This window comes from Taeniopygia guttata, chromosome 1A (assembly GCF_048771995.1).
Source record: "Taeniopygia guttata chromosome 1A, bTaeGut7.mat, whole genome shotgun sequence".
NCBI classification, from domain to species: domain Eukaryota; kingdom Metazoa; phylum Chordata; class Aves; order Passeriformes; family Estrildidae; genus Taeniopygia; species Taeniopygia guttata.
In genome coordinates, this window is record NC_133025.1 from 37961793 (window position 1) to 37985760 (window position 23968).

The 23968-nt window shown below is 36.9% G+C and overlaps 1 protein-coding gene and 1 long non-coding RNA gene across 11 annotated transcripts in view; one reads left to right on the top strand and one right to left on the bottom strand.

Annotated features, from left to right (window-relative positions):
- The window catches only part of SYT1 (synaptotagmin 1), a 329787-nt gene that overhangs the window by 183302 nt on the left and 122517 nt on the right, over positions 1-23968 (top strand). For 7 of the 10 annotated variants that reach the window (XM_030289361.4, XM_030289381.4, XM_030289376.4 and 4 more), the window contains one exon: positions 23246-23437. The exons of 2 other annotated variants lie outside the window; for them this stretch is intronic. In XM_030289361.4, coding sequence (XP_030145221.4) covers positions 23263-23437 — 175 coding nt within the window. In that variant the 5' untranslated portion in view covers positions 23246-23262. 10 annotated transcript variants of the gene reach the window in all.
- On the bottom strand, positions 496-23452 carry LOC140682276 (uncharacterized). The gene is made up of 2 exons (XR_012053799.1): positions 9115-23452; positions 496-8794 (listed from the first exon to the last, which is right to left on the bottom strand). It is a non-coding gene; the product is annotated as an uncharacterized lncRNA (long non-coding RNA).

The window sequence follows — 23968 nt, forward strand, 5'->3', positions numbered from 1 at the left end:
TCTGAAAATCCATGGTGGTGCTGGTTTGCTACAAATACTTTATATGCTGAATGTCATTTGAAATAGTAAAAGAATTGCCCTTTTTCATCCCCGTTCATTGTTGCAGTGAGTTATACCCAAGTGAGTGATAAATGATTTCTTTCATCTCAGAAGTGAGACTCAGCTTTTTATTTTTGTTCTCAATACGAAGACATGATCAGTGTTAAGTATGTTGCTGCTTTATGATACCTGTGAATACCACTTATCTTTTCCTGTGTTTATAATAATAAATACACGGCTTCGATGCAATAGGCAGAGAAATTTGCATTTGGAATAAGTGCCACATTTCCTGCTAAAAATTATTCACTGAGCAAAGTGGATTACATATAAGATACCAGCATTCTCCAGGTTAATAACAGAGAACATTCCCTCTAATAATGAATAGCCACTCTGCACAGTAAAGCAAATCAGTATGCTCTTTTGAGACAATTAAATTATAAATCAAAGTCTCATTAAAGCTGACAATGTACTGCATTATGTTCTCAAGTGGGCGGTGTCACTTTTACTGGGTCACTTCTGTGTGTGCTAAAATATTACCATTTCTGAGACAAAATCCTTCTCATCGTGTGGAACTTGATGGCTTCATAGAAAGAGATGGTGCCTTTCCCCCAAAAAAATCCTGACTGGATTAAAGTCCTGAATCAACTGTTTACTGTCCTTATTCTCTGTCCTTTTTTAGTACATCAAATATCCAAAGTTCACATCTGGAATAACAACAACTTTGTAGCAAATCTGTACATTTTCTCATACTCCAAAAGGGAACTGCATTCTTTATTCATAGTGTCTGAACCACTGCTTCACTCTGTAGCTTTAATACAGAGGCAGGTTAAAATTTCAAGGAACTTGCTACAATTTATCCACTTTTATCACCTTTTCAGATTAAAAGAATCTTTAGTCATTTTGAGGAAACAATTAAAAGGAATACTGTGAAGTGTCTCAATGTAGTAGGATATGGACTCAAATGGAATCAAATATTTATAGTTAATGTTGTTCAGGTCATCTTCTACAGCTTCTTTAATTAAAAGAATAAGCTCAATTAATAGAATTCGTTCACAAGTTCCAGTTTCACACATTTTATCTTTCTGGGCCAGATTAATTTTTATTCCACTATATGAAATGTGCATGACATTCTACCAGGTAGTCTTCATTGCTGACTTGAAGTAGAATTTCCCAGACCACCTGCTACGTTAGACCAGAATAATTATTAATTTGACCAAAATCCCTTTATGGTCTAATTACATACTCTGTTAAATTTATTCTAATATATGTCATTTAAAAATCTAGGTTAAAAGTCCTTATATAATATTTAACATTTTAGAAGATGTGTTCCACCACTTCTGTGTGGGTTTTTTTCCCTTTAGTCTGTTATATAGTAGATATTTCAAGACTCATATAATCTTACAATTCTCAATTTTACTACAGATTTTTTTGTCTGGTTTGTTTTTATTGCAGTCACTATAGATGAGAACAAGTCCAAAAGACATGTAAATTTTTGTTAAAACATTTTGTAATCATTGTTAAGATTTTTTTCACCCCTTGAGATCTAATTACTTTTAAAAATTAAATTACATGTTCTCAACAGTTCTGTCCAGTGTAAGCATGTTCATTCATGGAATAATAGCAATTGTAAAACTTTTTTCATAGCTTTCAACGGGCTTTGTTTTGTTTTATTTTCAAAATGCCATGGATTACACTGTTTCAGAGGTGTTTACAAAATAGCAGCTCAGTCTTGGGTTTCCCTTTCTGTGCGCAGTTAACCTCTTGTGTTGATCTTGGTTTAAGATCTCCAATGCCTGGGAAGTAAGGCATAAGGTTTGCATATGGCTGGCTCCAATTGCAATGTGATTGCAATTTGTCTAGAATATAGTAGTTAACTGAGAAATAGACTTTTTTTGTATAATTATTAAATTATTTAAATGCTCATATAATTTACTATTGTGTGATATTTATGGGAGTTCCAAGATTCTGCATTTATAGTCTTTAGGATGAGATTTCTTGTTTTCAGTTTGTACCATGAGCCCAAAGAAAATTTCTGTAGATTTTGCTGCTCATTTCCTACCTTTTGTGTTTAGAGATAATATTTAGAGATTGAGGATGCATTTTTTTTTGAGGTTTGAACAAAGAAATATATCTCTCTACATACATAAATCTTAATTTTATATATTTTTACCAAGATACTCTACTTTATAGACGTTTTCCTAAGCAAAAGCGTTTTTTGACACAAATGTACAATATTCTTACTGCTCTTGTCTGAAAGTAAAGTGTTGTCTAATGTCTAATTTTTTCTATGGTTAACATGAAGTCTTGACTTTCTGGCACAGGTGAGATTTTTCCCACATTCATTTACTTAAAAACAATAGAATGGAGATAGGGGTAGGGTTTTATTTGGTGAACTGGTAATATTGTTGTCTTCTTTGTTTTGAAAAATAATTTGGATTCCCTAGTGGAATCATTTATATTCAGAACATTTTCTGATCCTCACAGAGGGCATATAGGAGAAAATACAGAAGGTTATTGCAGCATTTTATGTGGTAGACAGCTTGGTGTTGTTTGCCATATCTAGGAATTTTCAGACAGCTGCATTACACACTATGCAGAATATACAAGCATAGATGCTTCATTTGTTGTTATAAAATGGGGTGCTGGTTTCAGAAAAAATGCTTAACATTGTGTGATAATGGCCAACTGTGAAGGATGAATGAAGATTATATAAAGAGAATTTATAAAGAAGTTGTATTTGTAAATACAATATGAAAGCACATTTAAAATTGCCTCATAAAATTTGATGGCTTTAAATGAACCTTTGTGCCAAACAAGCCAATTTTCTCGGTTTCTAGAGGCATGGATTAGTGCAGGATTACTTAGTGGCTAGGGGGCACAGATCAGAAGTGGGTCACCGGGGATCATACCAGCTAATAGGCAGAATCCAGCAAAAATTCCCCAGTCACTGTGACAGAGCAGAAGCCTTGAATGGGGATGGAAAAGTTACCCATCCCTCAGAGCTGTCCTGCTCACTCCTCTTCTCCTGCTTGCAAGATGATGCCTGGATGGTGCTTTCTGGGGAAAAATCAAAATAAATAGTTCTCTTTCTCCTTCTTTCACTATTTAAATATGTGATATTTAAACACGTAAACCATCAGATTCAATAATATTGTGCAATAATATGTGAAGCAGAGTGATGCAGAGTCCCCAGACAGGTGCAAAAGAGAGCCATTTTATTGCAGAAACAAGGCCTTTTTAAGCAGTTACTCCATTATCAGCTACATAGTTTTAAATCATAACATAATTCAACCAAGCACCGTACACCACAGCAAGAACTCACGATGGTTATACAACATGGTTTTCTGCCTCTAATTCAGCTGTGTCACTTTGCCATAGTCCTTTCCTACTTAGCCAGAGTAACAGGCCTGAAACATGATTTTACAAGGCCTCCCTTTTGTAAGGTTTTTCCTATATGCAACACAACAGAAGGGATCAAAACAAGACTTCTCACTGGTTAAACTGAAGGATCTGTAGAATGTGTTCTAAGCATGATGATTAAAATACTGAGACCACATGAAAGAGCCTCAGCATAGTGAAATTTTTATTTGTTCATTCCTTGCAATTTTTACTTTATTTCTTGTGAGTTTTCATAGGACTTATGACTCACTCTTTTGTTGCCTTTTCCCATCTTTCATATTTTAACCTTTCTCTTAGAATGTTCTCTCACTTTGTTCTCCTCTTGCTTTCCTGTTCTCTCTCCTGAATTACACTCAATAATCACACCTCTCTGTCCTTGACTATTTTACTACTTCTAGCACTTTTTAAGTTCCTTATCCTATGGTTTTATCCCTTGCTATTTACCCCTCTCAGGATTTCCTTCTCTTTCCCATCACAGGCAGTTCTAGATTAGCATTTTGCCTGCAGATTGGTCTGCTTCCCATCATCAGTAGGACTGAATTCTCTCTGCAGTAGGAGGAATGGAAGTGGGCAGATGCTAATTCTGTCCTGAGATTGCATCACCTGTAAAGAGGAGAAGAAAACCTGCATCTGAAATCAGCCCAGACTTTTTATCTAAAAATTGTGTATATATTTGTTCATTCATAAGACCTTGCCCATCTGACACAGACTGAGTTCTTTTAACATGGAAACAGTGAAGTAAACTTGCACAATTCTATGGATCATGCATTCTCAAGAACAGCAGTTTTCAGAAGCTTTGTTCTTTCCTCTGTGCTTGTTCTTCAATGTAATTTGGAGAGCATGTTTAAGGTTATCCATGCATTCCAGTAAGATGTTATGCTCCAGAAAATGAGTACTTCACTTTTAGACTATACCTGTAACAGTTTCCAGTCTGCAACACTAGTGCATGACCCTGTTTTTTCTGCCATTGTCACTAGGCTGTCCATAATTATATTGATATACTTGAAGATTCCCTGTATGTAAAAGACTAAAATGCTGCATCATAATTTGCTACTATGTTTTCCCTTCCATTTACATTTCTTAAAATGCTTTGGAATTTTGTCACAGTGCCTTCATACATATGCATGACCTGCCTCTGCAAAAGACAGAACTCCTTATTTTTAGAACTTATGAAAAATGCATCCAAACTTCAAAGATGAATTAGAAATCAAGATTCTGATAAGATATTTTGGGAATTAAATCATATGAGACCTCTAGAATGTAGACAATAAAAATGCTGCTATTAATGTGTCTTTAGAGAGAGAAACTATCTTGCATAAATACTGGGAAGTCTTCTTAATTTTTGGGAGATGGGAAATACAAAACATAAGCTAAAGTGACAATTTTGATGCCTACACTTTGTAGCCTATGATAATTTTAATATGATTGCATATCGGTTTTTCCATGCCACATCACTAAAGATGTGAAGTATCCTGAAATAATCTGTGTTCTGTATATCAGGATTCACTGAAACACAAACCAAAGAAAATCTGATGCCCTTCACAATTTTTAAGTTCTGTCAACATTATGTGTTGACATAAATAAATTTTAGCATTGAAGTGCTTTATTAACACATATATATTAAACATGACAATATTATACCCTCTGCTGGAAATACCTGCTCTTTAGGTGAAAATCCAATGGTAGTTTTTGTAAAGTTTTATATTTTTTATTAACTCTCAATTTTGCACAGATGTAAAAATCTAAAGTCATTACAATTTAATGACTTAATTAGAAATTTAAAATGTTAATTAAATACCACAGGCCATTGCTAATCTATTCTTACTAAATTTTGCAGTATTTTGTAATACAAATATTTTGTCTGACTTCTCAAAAATACCCAAACTGCAGTTTCTGTTGTGAAACCTGTTTTATGTTTATATGTTTATGACTGAAGCAATGGTCTACTTAGAGCTATTAGTATAAAGCCAAAAAATTGCTGAGTAGAAATTATTCCTAATTGTAAAACATAAGCATCTTTGTATGAACAAGTAGAAATGTCAGAATTTCATACTCAAAACTAGAATTTGCAAGCAGTTTTAGTCTTATTCTCCTGGTAACTTTAAGTCTTACATGTTATTTTCCTGTTTTCAAGGGGAAAAGTTGACATTGTTAAATTTGTGTGGGTTGTAAGATCTTTGAACTATGTCCAATGCTTACAGCTTGTGGAATTAATTTTCACCTGTTGCTCTTTCAATGATTATGTAGTAATGTCACAGAAAGTGTCCCTTTTTTGCTGGGAAACTGAACGCATCAAAAAACCACTGCTGTGCAGTTTACAAGCTGTACAACATTACAAAGATGTCAGAATAGATTCTGCTTCTTTTTTCACCACAGATGGATTTTCTTCGTTAAAAACTGTTCTTCTCTGCATTGGACAGATACTGTTAGCCTGCCCAGAGCTCTGGTCAGTTAAAAAATCTGAATTTTAAGTAGAATATCTTTTTGATTCTTATGGTTCTCATAGCTGCTCTCAAAACAAGGAAGGTGATTACTTCATACAGTAAGAATCCCATTTTTAACTACTTATATTCTTTTTAAACAGCATAGCATTTCAATCAGGTCTACCGAAGGCGTAACAAATTTGCTACAATCTGCATTGTAAGATGTACTCAGAAAATACTGTCTTCAGGCATTGAAAACAAGGACTTGTGATTAATATTGAGTGGCTAATGTGTGGAGAGATTATTTTTAAACATTAATTCTTCCTTCTTCCTCTGATTTATATCCCTCTCTTATACAATAAAAATTAACCAAACCAAACAAACAAAAAATTCCATACCAGGCAATAAAAATTGAAAATTTCATTTGAAGGAAGGGATAATAAACAGAAACAGATAAGAAACTGTGGCTAGCCTTGAATATACAAGGCACTTGATGGTGATACTTAAAATTACTTCAAAGCAGCATGCAGTGCTTTACTGTAGGGTGGAACAAGCAGTTATTCTGACATCAAGAGTGAATTGGGTTGTTTAACTTCTCGGCTTCTTGAACATTATAGCCATTTTAGTATAAGTAAATTAAGATGAGTTGGATGACTATTACTTTCCCATGTTTACAGGGCCTAACGATGATTCATGGTTTGTGTATAAAGAATGCAATAGAAATGTAGTAGATCTTGGAATATGGCCAAGTACTGTTTATAAAGAATTATAGAGATTTACTATACTAGATTAAATCTATATTCTATCTAGTATAATATAGGTTAGTACCTATTCAATGTATATATTGGCTGGCAGTATTTAGGATCAAATGCTTCAAACAGGCATGCAAGAAATCCTTAACTAGCTTGTTGTGTAGTAATCTGTCATGGGAAGTTACTTCCAATCCTTTACTGCCAACAGTTTTATAAGTGGAGAAAAGAGTGAGACTTCGAGGATGAGAATGAGGACTGTGAAAGTGGCTTCAAAGAGGGTGGGAGAAGACTGTCTAGGTCACATTACAATTCTCTTCCCAAAGGACACATCCAGTACATTTCTGTTTACACAAAATACTTTCTTTCATTCTCTTTCGGGTCCCAGCATAAAGAGGTTATTGTGTATTCCTATAAAGTAATCTAAGGAACTTTCTGGAATATAAACCTGAAAGAATTTAGAGATATGTAGTAACAGAAGTTTAAAATCATCCCTGTTTCCATTCTCAAGATCCAATTTCCTTTTATTTTTTCAGTACTAGCTTCCATTAGAAGTGGTGGGCTTAAAGTATAGTCAATTAAGTTTTGTACAGCATCATTAGGCTGCAAAACACAATTAGATGAACAGGCTTGCTAAAAACAGTCCATTGTCTTCTCTGCTATTGTAATGTCTTTCCTTACACAAATCTTTTTACAGTCTTGTGTTCTAACAAGAGCCATTTAAAATTTAAATTTCCATCACTCCTAAGCAGTTGCAACTTACGAAAAGGGACCTGAGAATAATTGGTTATTATTCACTCCAGATATGCTAAATTAATGTATTTATTTGCTTCTGCTGGGCAGTTGATGTAGTACTCTACAAACTGAGCCCCTTCCTTAGCCCATTTAGATAGACACAGAGTCTGTCAGGATCTGTACATGCATTCAAGCAGGTATTCTTCCTGCACCATAAATTTTTTGTGTTTGTTGTTGTTCTAAAAGTAAAGTGTCTGCATCAAGGACTGCCTGACAAGTGTGGCTGAACAGCCTGACTGTTCTGTAGCTGCTGACCCATTAGCAGCACGGGTGTAGGAAGAACAGCAAGTGCTGAGGAGGAGGCTCATTTGCTGGTGCAGTTACACTGTCTCCTGAAATTGGGTAATATAGGCTGACAAAAACTGTTTCTATCAGAACAACGACATAGCTTAGAAGTTGTGCTGACATGTCTTCTCTGCAGAGATCTGCTGACATAACTGTGGCCTCAGATAAGCGAAATTGAATAAACAGAACAAAAGCAGGAAGGGAGAAGTGATGAGAGGAAGGGGAGTTAAAAGTAAGAAAGAGTTTTGCTGCATAGCAGGAGAATTATGAAGGTGTAAGAGATTTTTCGAAGGCATGAATAGCTAAATCTATTAAGATTGCATGGTCACTGCAGGGATAGAGTTACAGAAAGAGTGGAAGGATATAGAGAACAGAAACATTTCTAGAGAAGGGATCTAAAGAGATAGAATAAAGTTGGTTAATGAAGCAGAGAAATGTGATTCTTAAGATAGCATGAGTCGAACACCAGATTAAAGAAGAGGAGAGTGAAAAACTGCCATGAGTAAGGGGAAGAGGCTAAAACCACCAAATAAGTACAAGAAAAACCCAATGTTAATGCAGGTTGTGCTGGGTTATCAGATGATAAAAAGTGAGTGTAACCTCTCCTGCATGTAGATGCTCCTTCAATGCACACAGTGTGCTAGTTCTGATATCCAGACTGAAGGCCTGTTGCAAGATGTCACTGGGGCTGCACATGTATAAAGGCAGCCCTAAAAACCTTTTAGGTTAGTCAGTATATTTAAACATAATTCACAGACTTTATGATTGATCAGATTATCATTTCACAGCAGGTGTCACTTGCCTATTTTGTTCCAGGATGGTTTGTCACCAGGAGGGTGAGTAGGCTTTAACAAAAAGAAGTAAAGTTCAAATTTGCCTGCTAGAAATAATTACACAGAGAAGGAATAAATGTACCTAACTGTCATGCTTGTAATCCCTGCTGTAAATGCTAGGCAGTAGTTGCCTTTCGTAAGCAGAATATAGATACTTAACCCTCCAGTATCCATTTATTTCATGTCTTAAAAGTGGTTTCGTAACAAGGCAAAGACTAGATTCAGAATCTACTGCTGCTAATACTAAAATGAGCTAGTAAGTGGCTGTACTCTAAATCTAAAAGTTCTTGACTTGAGAATTGCAAAGAACCCAGTAAAATATATAATGAGCATATAACTATAGGTTCTTGTTATGCTAGATAAAAAGGTAGAAATACAAAGGCTTCAGGAGTGTCTTTTGAGAGTTTCAGATGATAACTTCAGTGTTCTCCTGGTGCAGCTGCAGGTAAGTTCCCTCTGAAGTGAGCTCTGACCAGAGGACTTTGTGCTGTAGGGCAGTTCTCAGGTGCTTGTAGATCCCCACTTTTAATTGAGTTCACCCTATTGGCAGGAAAAGCTGCTGTGTTGAGCTGTTCCCATGTCACAGGCAACATGTATTTCTGGAAGCAAACTGATTGTGCCATCAGTTTGCTTGGTGGAGCTGCACTAAGTTGCTGCGTCACCACCCTGAGCTTGATTCCGTAAACTGTCCCCTGCTGATGATAAACTCAAGGGACTGGAGTGTGGGACAGGCAAACATCTAGTGAAGCAATCACTGGGCTTTAATCAGGAATCTGCAAACAGAAAGGGTAAGAAATGTAAGACTGAGGGAGGTAAAGAATATTGCTGAGTTCCAACCTAGCTAAAAAAGTGTTTTTACGAAATTTTGGCTACTTTCACCTTGTATGCAGGAAAAGGCATCCCAGTGCTTCAGCCCTCCCGAGCCTTTCCATCTTTTTCTATTAAAGGTAAAGCCTTCAGTTTGTTCCCATTAATAGCATCCACTGTCAGACAATGCCTGGCTGATATTGCAGTTCTTTGCTCTTTAGCATTGCTTCTACAAGAGCCAACAGTGTTCCAGGGAGACGGCACTCTCCACTTGGGAGAGAGCCACCTGCCACTATATTTTCTTCTCTCCCAGTGGTGTATTTTGGCAGTAGATTTCCTTTGCAGCTGTGACTACAGTTTGCATTTGGAGAGTATTGGTTTAGAAAGAGAAGGCATTTAACAGAGATAACAATGATTGTTTTCAAATGGTTGAAAAGGTGATGAAAATTTCAGATACCACTAATGCCTGTGGATTAAAAACAAATATCACTCCTTGCCATAAATGCTGCTTCTCTCTCCTATTGTGACAGCTGATAATGGCTGAAACACAGTTGCTGCGTTAGCAGGGATCTCAGTAGGAAGGGACTTTTAGTGGGAACTTCTCAATTTGCTCCAGGCTTGTTAAATTCTTCAACAAAAAGTGAACTCCATGTGTGTACAGCATGGAAGCTGTACTTGTTCCTAAGTCCTGAGAAGATGCTTTGGCTTTTGTCTGTTTAGGTGTTCTGTGAAGTTAAAGCTATTAGTTTTTTTATAAAGGGTAGAAGACAAGAAAAATATGCTATTTAATGTGTGGTAAAACAATTAGATAATAAACTTTTTCATTTACCAACTTGTCTTTGTTTTCTAAGTTTAAATAACTTTAAATTATTCTATTTGCTTTTTGGCAGCAAAAATATGAACAGAGTGAATTTCAAAACTATGTTGAACTAAGCTTTTTATCTCTTTTTTTGCTAGCAGTTGCTAATAAATAAACAAAAATTGCAGGCTTGTAATTAGAGGTTTAGTAGTTGCTGTTTAGTTTAAAATGACCTTGAAAGGGTATTCTGCTTTTCATCTTTCTTTTCTCTTTGCTAATGTACATTCCAGCAGGGCTAATTCCTTTTTATTTTTTCTCCAAGGGCTTTGTTGAAGTGAAGGCAAAACTTCGACTTTTGTCTCTTCATATTTATGATAATCTTCTTCTTGTCACATTCTTAACACTTTACCACATCCACTTTCATTCCATTGTGAGTGTCCCTTGTCCTCTAAGTCCAATTTTCTGCTTTTACCTCACAGTGCTTAAACTATCCATTCTGTTCTGCTCTGTTTTCATTGAGAACCAGCCTTCAGCAGCTAGATAACGGCCTGTTACTGAAGATTTCTTCTTTTCACACACTATAATACATCTTTTCTCTTTCAAAGAGATTTTTGGAGCTCATCAAATGCCCCTGCTGCAGAACAATGCATCCATGTGCTTTCTCTCAAATAGCTTTTCTCTTCACAGAACGTTGAAATGCTGACTTATTTATTACTTTCTTTTAAAGATAAAGCAAACAATTTCATCAATCATGTTGAATTCTTTAGTTCTCATTTTTATAATGTAGGTATAATCTCTGGAAAGCTCTTAGCTGCAAGTTTTTTAGAGGAAGCCAACATTTTCTCTAATAATTAGTGCTGCATTCATTATAGAGGACCAGGCTTTTGCAAGCAGTGCTGGCATTATCATTTGAGTCCAGTCCTGTGTTTACATGCTTTCATGAAGACAAAATGTCCACGTCACAAAGCAGAAACATGTACTGACAGGAGCTTAAAGGTCATGCTAACCTCCCTATATTGTGCTTCTGTTTGGCTCAGTACCCTAATCCTTTTCCAGAGTAATTCACTTTTTTTGAGATTGCAGAGGGCAAAAAATAACCAGCTACCAGAAGGTCTTAATGATGTTAAAATTATCACGTGTTTATCCTGGCTACTCCTCTTGAGCTGTAAAAGGCATGAACCTCTTGCTGTGTATCATCCTCCTTGTAGGCCAAGTTCACCAGCCATCCAGTGGGTAGCACATGACCTCAAAAGATGTGTACCCTTAGTGCTGAAACTCGCCCCACCTTCAAGTGTGCTTCAAGTGTCACACCCAGAAGGCCACAGATCACATAATAGCAGAAATTACTTTTTTCAGCTAAAAGTACCCATGTGCATAGTTTTACACTTCATATGATGACCTTAAAAAAGGTGGGAACTGAGCACATAACTGTCTTCATTCTGTGACAACAGATAATCCTACTTTCCTATGCAAATATGATCAGTAGTATTTTTTTATTTTCTGTTTTAAATGGATCATGGTTATTAATTAGGGGTGTTGACCAATAAATGGTGATAATTCCATATCTGAATATAGAGGTTTACAGTAAACAAAATAAGGGAGAAAAAAAGGAAAACCCAAAATAACAAAGCATTGTCACAAAAGTTGAAGCATTCAATTAAATAACATGACCATCAAGAAAATAAGAACTGAAACGTAACAGATTGTTTTTTAAATTATATCAATAGATCTATACAAAGTAGAACTTTGGGGTTCACTCATGTTCATTTGCTTATTCAAAACCTCTTTCTTTCTGCATGACTGTTTACTGTATAGCCATTATTTATACTCAAGCCGCCTTCTGATGTCTCAGTTGGACAATTAACCTACAGGAAAACTTAGGATGTGTGACAACATGCTCCAAGGTGTTTAGTTATTAGAGACTTAACTGGAATAGCAATATCTACTGGGCTGCATTAAAAATAACATTCCTGTAATCATCCTGTAACCAGTGAGCTCTTCAGAGTGTTCTAAGTGTAATTACCCATAGGTTAAGTAAAATTTGCTCAAGTTTCCATCCACAAACGTGAAAAACTGAATTATCCTACTTAAACGCTTTTGATGAACAGCGTTTTCCCCTGAATATCTACTGAATCAGTGGTTTAAAACAAAGAGCACTGTACTGGGTCAGAAGAAAGAAGTGCCCAGAACAAAACTGGGAAAGCCAGCAGTAGCAATAAATCAGCCTTGCCTATTAAGTAGGATTTCTAGCTCCCTCCGTTTGTTTTGGCAGCAACACTATCCTTAGTTGCCCTCCTGCAGGTGTAAGTGGCTAATGAGGCAGAATGATCTATCAATCACTGCCTCGGTCAGAATGCTGCTGCAGACTGTTGTCCAGATCTAGGGTAGTCCATCCCTCAGTCTAAAAGGACATGATACTCTGGGATGTGCCTTCCTGAAAGAGGCACACTGAAGGGCTGCTTTCAGAATGCAGCCCAGGCATGTCAGCTGGCCTCAGTCCACCAAGTTTCTTTCAAACCTGTGCAGAACCTCCAGATGGAGGTGAGGAATATTCATGACTCAGAAGGGCCATACTGTCAGGCAGAAACACCAGACTGCTTCTGTCATCCTATTTATGAAAGCAGAGCAAATTGAGGCCATGGGTTAGATTAGAGAATTCCTGATGCTGCTTATGAATACCCATGCTTATTCCATCCTTGGACTGTGTCACAGCTTCAGATTAAGCTTCCTGTACAATATCCGGAAGATGTGAGTACCTCAAAATGGGTTGCTCAGCAGCCAGCATGCTGAGTGAGAAGCTGTCTAGTCAGCAGGGTGTGCTAAAAACAGAAGTGACTCATAAATCTTGCTTCTCTTCTGAACTGCCTCCAGCATCTTCTTAGAGGTGATGCCAGAAGACAGGCATGCAAGTCCTTTTTTGCAAAAGCAGAACATTGACGACTCTTCCCTTGGAGGTAGCAACACTGGGTATGCAAAACCCAAGTGATGGGAACTCACTCATTGAAGATAACCTTTGGCTTAGTCTGTCATCTGTTCAAGGGAATTCAAAGCTTTATCAATGAGGCTTTCTCTGATCTACAGAAGAGAGGGGAATATGACCACACAAAGCATTTCCAAGTAGTTTTCTATTTTATTTAATTTGGTTACTTCCTTATCTTTATTCTAGCGTTTTGTTCTCTAGTATTGCTCATGTGTGAGCTGAATACAACATTCTTGTGGTTGGAATCCTTGCTAAGCTTGGTCATAGGAACAAATAATTGCAGAACAAGCGATAGTTGTACTAACAGCAGAAATCAGTGCTTATACTAATACTTTGTAAACTGCCTAATTTTAAGGTTATCAGATATTCAATTTTTCTCAGATATGCATAAGGGCATCTTTTAAAAATAATGTATTTCCAAAGCACTGTCGGGAATGCATGGTTATTCATCTCAAATTGGGATTTTTTGCTTTCTTTCTTTCAGTAGAAAAATGCTTCAAGTTGAAAATTAAATGTCATGTAATTGATTGGTAATTTTCCCTCCTGCTGTGTGCAGAAGGCTATTGGATGATGGCATAGCATTCTCAACAGGAGGAAAAAGTGTCAGTCATTATGGGACAATTAGTTTCACTTTTCGCCATTTTACTTCCATGTGCTGATAAAATTGTCTTAAAAATCTATTTATAGTAATTAACCATAAATATGAAGTAACTTTTTTTAGAGAATATTTTAACTTAAGGACTAAATCTAAGTGCAGATGCTTCCTGTGGCCCCATGCTGTTTCCTGCACTGGTAATATTCAAGAAAAAGTAATTTTCATGTAGCTGCACTTAACAGAACCTGTCACAATCAGTCAGCTTCTTTTCATGGTTTACATCATTGTTCCTGATTTCAGTACTGCAATGATGTGGCTGAAGAAAATCCTGAAAAATCTTCTTGACAGCATCACAACTTAAGAAGATTGTTGTTTCCCCCCATATGTTCACAAGAAACTTCTTGAACTCAAAATGTCATTGTTTGCTTTCTTGCTATAATAGTAGTGTATAATTAATGCACACCTGGGAGGAATATATATGTATTTAGAGAAAGATGTATTTGTGCACACATGGGTACTTTACACGTGTCTGATTGAGATCTGTGTGATGACATACTGAGATTTTTTAAAACTAGAATGAATGTGCCTGAAAAGTCTGAATCTTGATCATACAGAATTTGTAAAGTTTGATCTACAAAATACACTCACGTGGTTTTTTTCCCATTAGTGCACTTGGGTGGTGCTTTTTAAGCTTTAATGCCAAACACCAACTATTTACATTTTTCTAAATGCCATAAGAATAATTTTATCATAGGATCTGAAAAACTAGCTGAGCTGTTGCCTTTTCCCACCTACCACCTAGTGATGTAGCCCAAATTTCTTGAGCTTACTGTGGGATCTCTAGTAAGTTCTCAAAGGTCTTTGAAGTTCAGTTTGTAATTGCATTCATGCTGCAGATGAGGAATACAGTCTTGCTGCATTCTCCTTGCTTTCTCAGCTTTATAATACTGCAGATGTAATGGTGAAAAAACACTCATTGATGTAGTTAAATGTGGTACTCATTAATTTCAGCAGCATATATGACTGAACATATGTAGAGATCAGATACTTCTCAGAAAAAAGGTGCCATTTTTATATAGTCACTTGTCAGAATTACATTTTGAGGTACAAATTACTTCACAACCTACGTCCAAGGCTGAACTAATGTGCGAGATAGCCCTGAACTGCACATCTCAGTTCCCCATGTTGGGTTCCTTAGCACATGTACCTAATTAATTTTGCTAGCCCCATGGTTACTGACTGCAGAAATTGGGACATATAAGAAATACTAATGAAAAAGAAAATTCAAAGGGGAAATAGTGAATTTAAGGCTGTGCCAAAGAATATTAATAACATTGTATTATTTTACAATTTCCGTTATGTTGTTCCTTGTGAATTTTACTATGTCATAGTTAAACTCTATGGCACTTCACTAGTTTTAGGCTTTATTGGAGCCGTTGGTTGGACAAGAGCCACATATGGGAATATAAATTGGTTTTATGCAATGTACACAACAAAAATGTATTGATGTAAAGGGCTTCATTATTTGTAAGATTACTCTAAAATGATTTTGGAACAGCAAGAACACTCTCTGGACTGCATTAGAATTTAATGCTTAAATTCAGTTGAACACTCATTTTTATATAAATTCTTTTGTCTTACACTGCTGTATAAAGGAAGTCTGGAAGTAAATACCAGGGGATAGAAACACAGATTGCAGCTTCAGGAAATGAGATGCAAGTGTGAAAGATGACAGAATGATCATGTGGGAGGAAATTACTGTTAGTTTCTTTCTTTCTTTCCCTTATGTCTATTAATAACTAGCTATTATCAAGGAGCTCAGGCATTTTAAAACAGCAATTGCTGTAGTAGATGAAGACAGAGGGTTTAAATTATACGTATTGTGAAGCTTTGACAGGTAACCTCACTGCTGCTGAAACATGACAATAACATCTACATCCAGAGACACAGGGCTGTCTCTATCCCCGTTACCTCTAAATATCAAAGGATAAAGAAATATCGTCCGCTGAGAGGAAAACTAAAGTTTCAGAACATGGTCAGGAATTTATGTAGTGAATCTACGTAAGGGACCCACCATTCTTGACTTACTTTGCAATGTGACCTAAACAGAGATGTTTCTCTGTAACTGCTGTGAGTTCTCTGGCTCCCATGTGCTCCACTGCATTGCAGGAGCACAAGTTTGAAGTGCAGTCAAAAAATTATGGCTTTTAGCTGGAAAGAAAATAGTGTCAACTTCACTGCTCTCAGTTAAGTTAATTGTGTTCTTATCAACAGCTTAAGGAGTGAGTCTGAAAATACCATCTTGCATAGCTTGGTACTCCAAAACATAGTGATTAACTTTTCATAGACTGCATAAAATTTGAGACAAAGTTTCTCTTCCACATACTTTAGTGTAAGATATTTCAGAGTCTTAGACTTCTAACAGTTCTGCCATATTAAATAGATGGGTATGCAGGAAGCTGAAAGAGAAGCCTGCAGTTTGTGCTGTGGACTGAAGAATTTGTCTTTCTCCAGTGTTTACAGTGTCCATATTCTTCCCAAAAATTTGCAGATGATTTGCTGTCCCTGGACAAACTGTTTTCTGTGACTACATGGTTACCTTTGAAACATGCTTAGACATTAAATTCTCCATTATAATGATTTCAATTAAATAAAATGTTTTTATTGTAACAGAGAACTGTGAACTATTCTGTGCTTATTCTTCATATTATCTAGATTTATCAGTTATACTAAAAAAGTGAATTAGGCTGAGTACACAGAGACTTGACTATTTTTTGATGCAATTCATATTCAAGTAATAGGTTTGCAGTGTGAATGTTAGGCTGGAAATCTGAGAATATTTCAGTTTCTCATGAGAATTAATTTATATTTCGCCATCAAGTTATTGTCTTTCAGAAGTTTATCTAAAAATATTTGTTCCTATTGTAAGTGAATTCTGGAGACTGATACGGCACTCATGTCTAATAATGGGAAGATTTGTTTACTGGTCCAGGAATGTGCTGTAGATAACTGTCAGCCTCAAAACTTAAAGGTTTTGCTAAGTGTCAAAAAAACATTTCTGCCAAGCTCTCCTTCTCTTTGCTGCTTTGGAGTTGCAGCACTTCTGCCTAACTTGGTATGTGACTGCTCTTGTTCCCCCACACTTGCTTAAACTTGGCTCAGATGTCTCCCCCTCCATGTATTGGGGTCCTCATCACCCTTGTCTCACCATCTCACAGTTCTGTTTGTCTGCAACACTGTGCTCCTCCAGTGTGCTCCAGGACAAGTGATACTCCTTTGGCAGGGCATGCAGGCATGGGCATTTCTAAAACTCAGCAATACTGTAGCCATAGGCTTTGGGGAAAAGATTTAGGTGTTTTATCTTGTTTATTCAGTTCAATCAGCCAATTGATATTGGTGTGGTGTTAGTAGCAAGCATTGGAAGCAGTGTTAATGAGCTGACGTACGGATGGTGTCTGGGAAGTGTCAGTTCATGTTTCATAAACAGCAGCAGGAGAAGTGTCTCTTCCACTGAAAGAGGTGCAGGGATCCCTTTGGGGCAGGTGGGGATGTTGATGGGACATTTCTTGTGCCTTGGTAGAAGCACAGAGAGGACACCTGAATTCTCGCACCAAGGTTCCTCATCAGAACGTTTTTTTTGCCATGAACCTTTGGCCTTTCATGTACCTTCTCCAAAGCAGTACTAATTCTGGGTTGCATTGTAAACCTTTGTGATTAGTCATGAAAAGGCTGTTTTGATACATCTTTACCATGACCTTCCATTCTTCTGAAAATGTACTTACAGTTTCATCTTTATAAAAGGCCAAGAAAGTCTCTTTTCTGAGTTTGTCTTTTAAAATAACTGTCCTTTACTGAAGTTACAAAGATAACCTATTTCATTAGTAGGAAGATGAATGAGTAAAAAAATGTATTATTAACATCCCAGAATGCTTAAATCTAAGAAGAGATCCCTTATTGCAGACACCTTTAAACATTTTGCTAATGAACCCATCTTCTGATGAATTAATTTCATCAAAAAACTCTAATAGAATGAGGTGTATTTTCAATGTGGTGCAAAGCTTTCTCTGGCAATACTGCATACTTACCCTGGGTATACTGCCACTGAAAGCTAATAGTTGCTTTCTCTTTCAGTGCTCAGGTGCTGTAAACAAAAATGATCAAGGGACACAACTGTGTGATTTTTCTTCTTTCTTGGAGAAGTTTTGTTATTACATTACATCCATTGTATTGGATGTGACTGCTGAGCTGAACATATTTTGTATGCTGAAAAGATAAGCTTTCCAGGAAATACCATTTACCAGTATAGATCCCAATTTACATCTTAAGTACAGTCAATAGCTCTATTACAGTTGCAGCATTAAACATTGAAAGAATGATGACAATTACTTCTGAAAATGTAAAAAACTACTCATAGCAACACCATAATTGTATGTTTTTAATAATTTCACTAATTTTAATTTTTAGTATGGAAAAAAAAAAAAAAAAAAAAAGAGAGGCAGTAAAGTAAAAGGACACTTTCCAGAAAATTTCTCATTGGGAGGAAATTATTTGGTGAACGTGGGATGTCTGACCTGTTTACTGTCTCACTGCATGCAGATTGGATTCAGTAGATAAGAGGAGAAATTAGCAAATATAAATTGTCTGAAATCCACCATGTAGAAGGAATGTCGCTGATTTTCCACCTATAAGTTTATGTATTTAGCAGCTACTGTGGTACACCTACAGTAATTTAACCACATAGGAACACACCAGTTAACTTCCCTGCCCTTTGGCATTTTATTATTTTCATTTTTTTGTAAGGCTATCATAATTCCCCCCATGATTTTCCAGAAGCTGATACACTGTTCTTGAGTTTTTCTCATTCCAAAAAATCCCCCTTCTGTGTGAATCAATATGGACATCCCACAGAGTTCTCATTAATTTTCTGACTATTCAGTTTATTTGAGAAAAAAAAATTGAAATTTCCTACGAGATTAGTCTTTCCAGGTTGTCCACATCTTACTTTGCATATGAATGTTTGCAGACTGTTGCCCTTCGAACACATTCTTTCAATTCTGATTTCCAGAATCTATTCAATGCTCTTTATTCAGCCACGTCTGAAGTTTTATGCCTCTTTACTCTTCTCCTAAGAGACATTTCTGCTTTACAGTTTTCTTAAGAGGTGCTTTCCAATGGCACTCTCTCCATCAGGATCCATACCAGCACATACTAGGGCAGTCAGCCAATACTTTGTACCTCCATAAAAAAATCCCTTGCTTCTTGCGAATCTCCAGCGTGTATATGTGTATTTCTCAAATGCTCCATTTTCAGAGGAAATTATGCTGAAATTATGTAGAAGTTTGAGCTGATAATTCATGTTTGTCAGAGTTACTCTTGCATAGGGAACAGTAAAGCTTGAAATGCCTAGTCTCCTCAAGGGTCTAACTGGATTTTCAGTCAACACATACCTACTTCTGAATAGAGACAAGCATTACTTTGAAGTATTCCATGTGTTTGTCCATTGTGTCATTTTACATGTCTTATAATGACTATATGGGCAGTGAATGGGCAGTAGTATGCCAAAGAATTGACATGGTCAAGAAATACAGTCTAGGCTACATTTTATAGAAGCATGGAAGTTAAATTGTAATTTTCTGTACAATTAAAAATACACTCTTATTAATGACTGAATGGTGCACATGAAACATGTAATGTTTCATACATAGCACTATAAATTTTGCAGTGAACATTGAACTGAAAATCATAGCTGAGTGGAATGGCATTTCATTTTTTAACTTACAAGAATTTTTTGCTTGCTACTGCCATTTCATAAATGGCAGATAATCTGCTAGTGATTTGTAGCTCTTTACCTTCAGTGATGCTGTGCAGCATTCAAGTAACCCCCATTTTTTTAAAGGCCAATATGAATCTAATTATTCTGTATTCCGCTGTCTCTAATACTACCACAGTGTTTATACCGTTATTGTGAAAAGCTGCAGCATTACAGTTACAAAAGCCGTCAGATGTTACAAGCAAGTGAGCATGTGCTCATTGCAGAAAGCTTTTTCTGAGTCGAGATTCTTTTTCAGCCCCTTCACACCTTTTTGAAATATCAGGATTGTGTCATTGGCATGTAAAGGTCAAAAGTTCTGTGGCAAGTCTCAAACCATTTGTGCATGCCTCATTAGACATAGTGGCCTCTAACTGTGCTAGGAATCTACTGAGGCTTGTTCCTGGACATCACAGGAATAGTCTGTTTTGTTGGTTTTTCCTCCTTTTAGGTAAATCAAAGCCTCAAATTTGTTCTTCGAATATATTTTCAAAATATAGTTCCAAAACTAGAAGCAAATAAATGACATTTGCCTTAAATTTAATTAGTTGAAAGTCGTCACTGCAAATTGTGTCTTCCATTGCTAAATAAAATAGTCAACTGCCAGGCCTGTAATATATTATAATTAAGTAATTTAATTCTGATTTAATTATGATATACAGCTTTCCTTCTGATTTAACTGACATTCATTGACAAAATGCTATAACATCAAACAGCACTAGTGTTTACAGCTTACGACTCTGCATGTTTTGCTTCATAGTATTTGGCATTCATCAGAACATATGGAAAAAGTCTCTTAGTCTGGAATAGCTGGCATTTTATTTGTTACTGAAATTATGCACTACTTGATTTTTTTGTTGTTTTGTGAGGCATTTGGGGAAATACAGATATCTCAGGCTTGAGCCAAATTTACGGATATTAACTGGAATCTTTCCGTCAACATTGGTCTGCTTTTGGTAGTGAACTGCTCCCATGTTGTTGCCGGGAACCAGTTAAGACCACATGCTTATGAAATATTTATGGAGATGTATTGTATACATATTCTGTGTCAACATCAACATGATTTTATATTAGGCTAGGGACTTGAGAGCAAGGACAGAACTGAAGGCTAGGCAGGGAATACCACTTCATTCACTGCTGCATCAATAAAATTGCTACCAAATATTCACCAAACTGAGCAATACCGACCCTCTATTTTGTTAAAATGTTTTTCATCACACAGCAGTATTGGAGAAGGCTTTTGTATTCCAGACTACACTTGTGTCCAAACCCCTGTTTAATGATAGGAATGGTGAGGATGATTTCAAAAAGTTCATTCTGCCTGCAGTCAGGTCTGTGCTTGCAGATCTTCGTGACTGCAGACTCATAGAATGGAAGTTGAAGGACAAAAAGCCAATTCTCCTCTTGATTTAGTGATCTGAGCACTCTTAGCAACATCCATGAAAGCAATCATGTAAGACAAGAAAGGTCGTGATTGATCATATTGCATGCAGTAAGGTGATCTTATGCCACTTCAATTTTGATGTGTTGTGTTTTATTCCTATGTTGATGTTTAAATTTCTCAGGAAATACTTAAAGGCCAAATGTATTTTGAGGCTGAGAGCAATTGTGCACTTAGAGCAATAATGAATGTTTGTTATTTTTCAAACCCTTTCTCCCTCTGTTTTCTGAAATTATTCAGATTAGTGATATTTATGATGCAGCAGAAAATCAGAACAATGTTTTCAAAACCTGAATAAAAATTTCAGCTAGCCTTCCAGTGTTGCAGGAATTTCTATCATATCTTCTCATCTTCATCCCACTACCCCAAAATTCTTTGCTATGTGCCTGTGGTAGGCTGACCCTGGCTGGATGCCAGGTTCTTACCAAAACGGGTCTATCCCTCCTCTCCTCAGCTGGACAGTGGAGGGAAAATCCAACCAAAGGCTCCTAGATCAAGATAAGAACAGGGAGACGTCAGTCACCCTTTGCCATCAAAGTCAAACCAGACTTGAATTAGGGAAATTGGCTTAATTTATTACCGATCAAAGCAAAGTAGGATGTTGAGAAATGAAACCAAATCTGAAACAGCTTCCCTCCCCGCTCCCTTCTTCCAGGGCTTAACGTAACTCTGGATTTCCTCAGCAGTGGAGGGGAATGGAGAATGATGGTTGCAGTCAGTCTATCACACAGTGTCTCTGCTCTTCCTCCTCCTCAGGGAGAGGAATCCTCACACACTTTCTCTGCTCCGGTATGGGATCCCTCCCATAGGAGACAGTCCTCCACAATCTTCTCTAATTTGAGTACTTCTCATGGGGTATAGCTCTTCCCAAACTGCTCCAGCATGGTCCCTTGCACAGGGTGCAGCCCTTCAGGAACACTCGGCTCCAGAGTGGGTCCTCCATGGGGTCACAGTCCTGCCAGCAAACCTGCTCAGTGCAGACTCCTGTCTCCATGGGGCCACAGCTCCTGCCAGGACCCTGCTCCAGCACAGGTTTCCCACAGGGTCACAGCCCCCTTCAGGCCTCCACCTGCTCCAGTGTGGGGCCCTCCAGGCTGCAGGTGGATCTCTGTTCCTCCATGGACCTCCATGGACTGCAGGGTCACATCCTGCCTTACCACAGGCTGCAGGGGAATCTCTGCTCCAGTGCCTGGAGCACCTCCTGCCCCTCCTCTGCCCTGCCCACAGTGCCAGCACGGCTGCTCCTCTCACCTATTCTCACTTCTCTTTCCCAGGAGCTGTTGTCCAGCAGTATTTTCCCTTCTTAAATCTGTCATCCCAGAGGTGCTGCCACCATTGCTGATGGCTTGACCTTGTCAGCAATGAGTCCATCCAGGGGCCATATGGAACTGACTCCATGGGACATGGGGGAGGTTTCTGGCAGCTTCTCACAGATACCAGCCAGTAGCCACCCCACTATGAACACCTGGCCATGCTCACCTAATAGAGAAATATACACTCAAAGGTTTTCCAAAATGCCCATTAAACAACATGAAATTAAAAATACGCTGATGTGGGATTATGCTTGTGACAGCCTCATGGATATTTCAAAATGGCTGCATTTAGACTCCCTACAGATGTTGTCTTTTCATGAATACAGTAAGACATCTGAATAATTGAAGATAATGTTGTCAGTAGCAAATGTCACACAAAATAACTGGAAGGAAAATTGTCTTCAGTTAGTGAAGATAAAAATGCATGCAAACCAATTTCTATTTAATACACAGTTTTAAATAGGAAACAATAGGTTATTACTTTGACAGGAAATCACAAAGTGTTTTTATTTTGTTATCACCTTATTTATTTCATATATAGAAACTCTGTCCACGATCCACACCTCTGTAATTCTCACAGAAAAATAATTATGTAAATATATTGAAATTTGCACATAGGGACCATGTATTACCCAATTTGCTTGTACTTTCAAACTGAAGAGAAAATGTAAATCTGTATGAGATTTTTACAGGAATTTTGAGGTTTCAAATTTAGCACTTCGAAAATGCAAACCATTGGAAAAGTGCTCTAAGCAATAAAATCATTCTGGCTGAAATTAACCCTGCAAAATATTTTTCTCTCTTGTCTAATAAATATTTTATGAAGAACCTGAAACTATATGTGCATGAAGTAATATTTACTCAGTAAGCATGAGAACCAAGTGATATTCTACCTATTTATTAATTTATTGATGAGTGATACATTTCAATTATATTACCTTTTAGTTTTTTGTTTTTTTTTTTTTTTTTTTCAAACAGCTTACCCAGGAGTTAAAATGGTGAGTGAAAGTCATCATGAGGCCCTGGCAGCACCGCCAGCGACCACAGTAGCAGCAGCCCTTCCAAGTAATGTCACTGAGCCAGCCAGTCCGGGAGGAGGAGGAGGAGGAAAAGAAGATGCATTTTCTAAGCTAAAAGAGAAGTTCATGAATGAACTGAACAAAATTCCACGTAAGTAAAACTTGATTGATGAAAAAGCTTCTGTTGGCAGACTAGATTTAATTTGACATTTTCTTCTTTGACATTTCTTTAGACAGCATACTAAATGTTTTCTAGTCAAAGCTGGAAAAATCACAAGATTAAACTGTTTTTTTAAGTTCCTCAAAGTTAACTGAAGTAGAAAAAAATAGAGTCAAACTCAAATTTAATTTATGTCTATTCTTGGTATGTCAGATTAATTTGGCAATTTTTACTGATGAATTACTGCTGAATCATTACACCTGAAACTAGAGAACTTCACTGTGGCTGTGGGACCAATAAGTAAAATGTTTCCTATCAGTAACACTTAAGGTTTCATGTTTATTACAAATGTGCATGGCCATATTGCCTTAAAGCAATATTTGGCCAGAACTCACACATATTGAGAAAAGAAGGAAACTTTGGATCTTTGGAGATTAGAAAATGTAGAAAGAAATGTGAAAATTGAGTTTTAGCAAGAAAACAGCTAATACATCTGTAATGTATGAAGATAGCTGTGCTTTT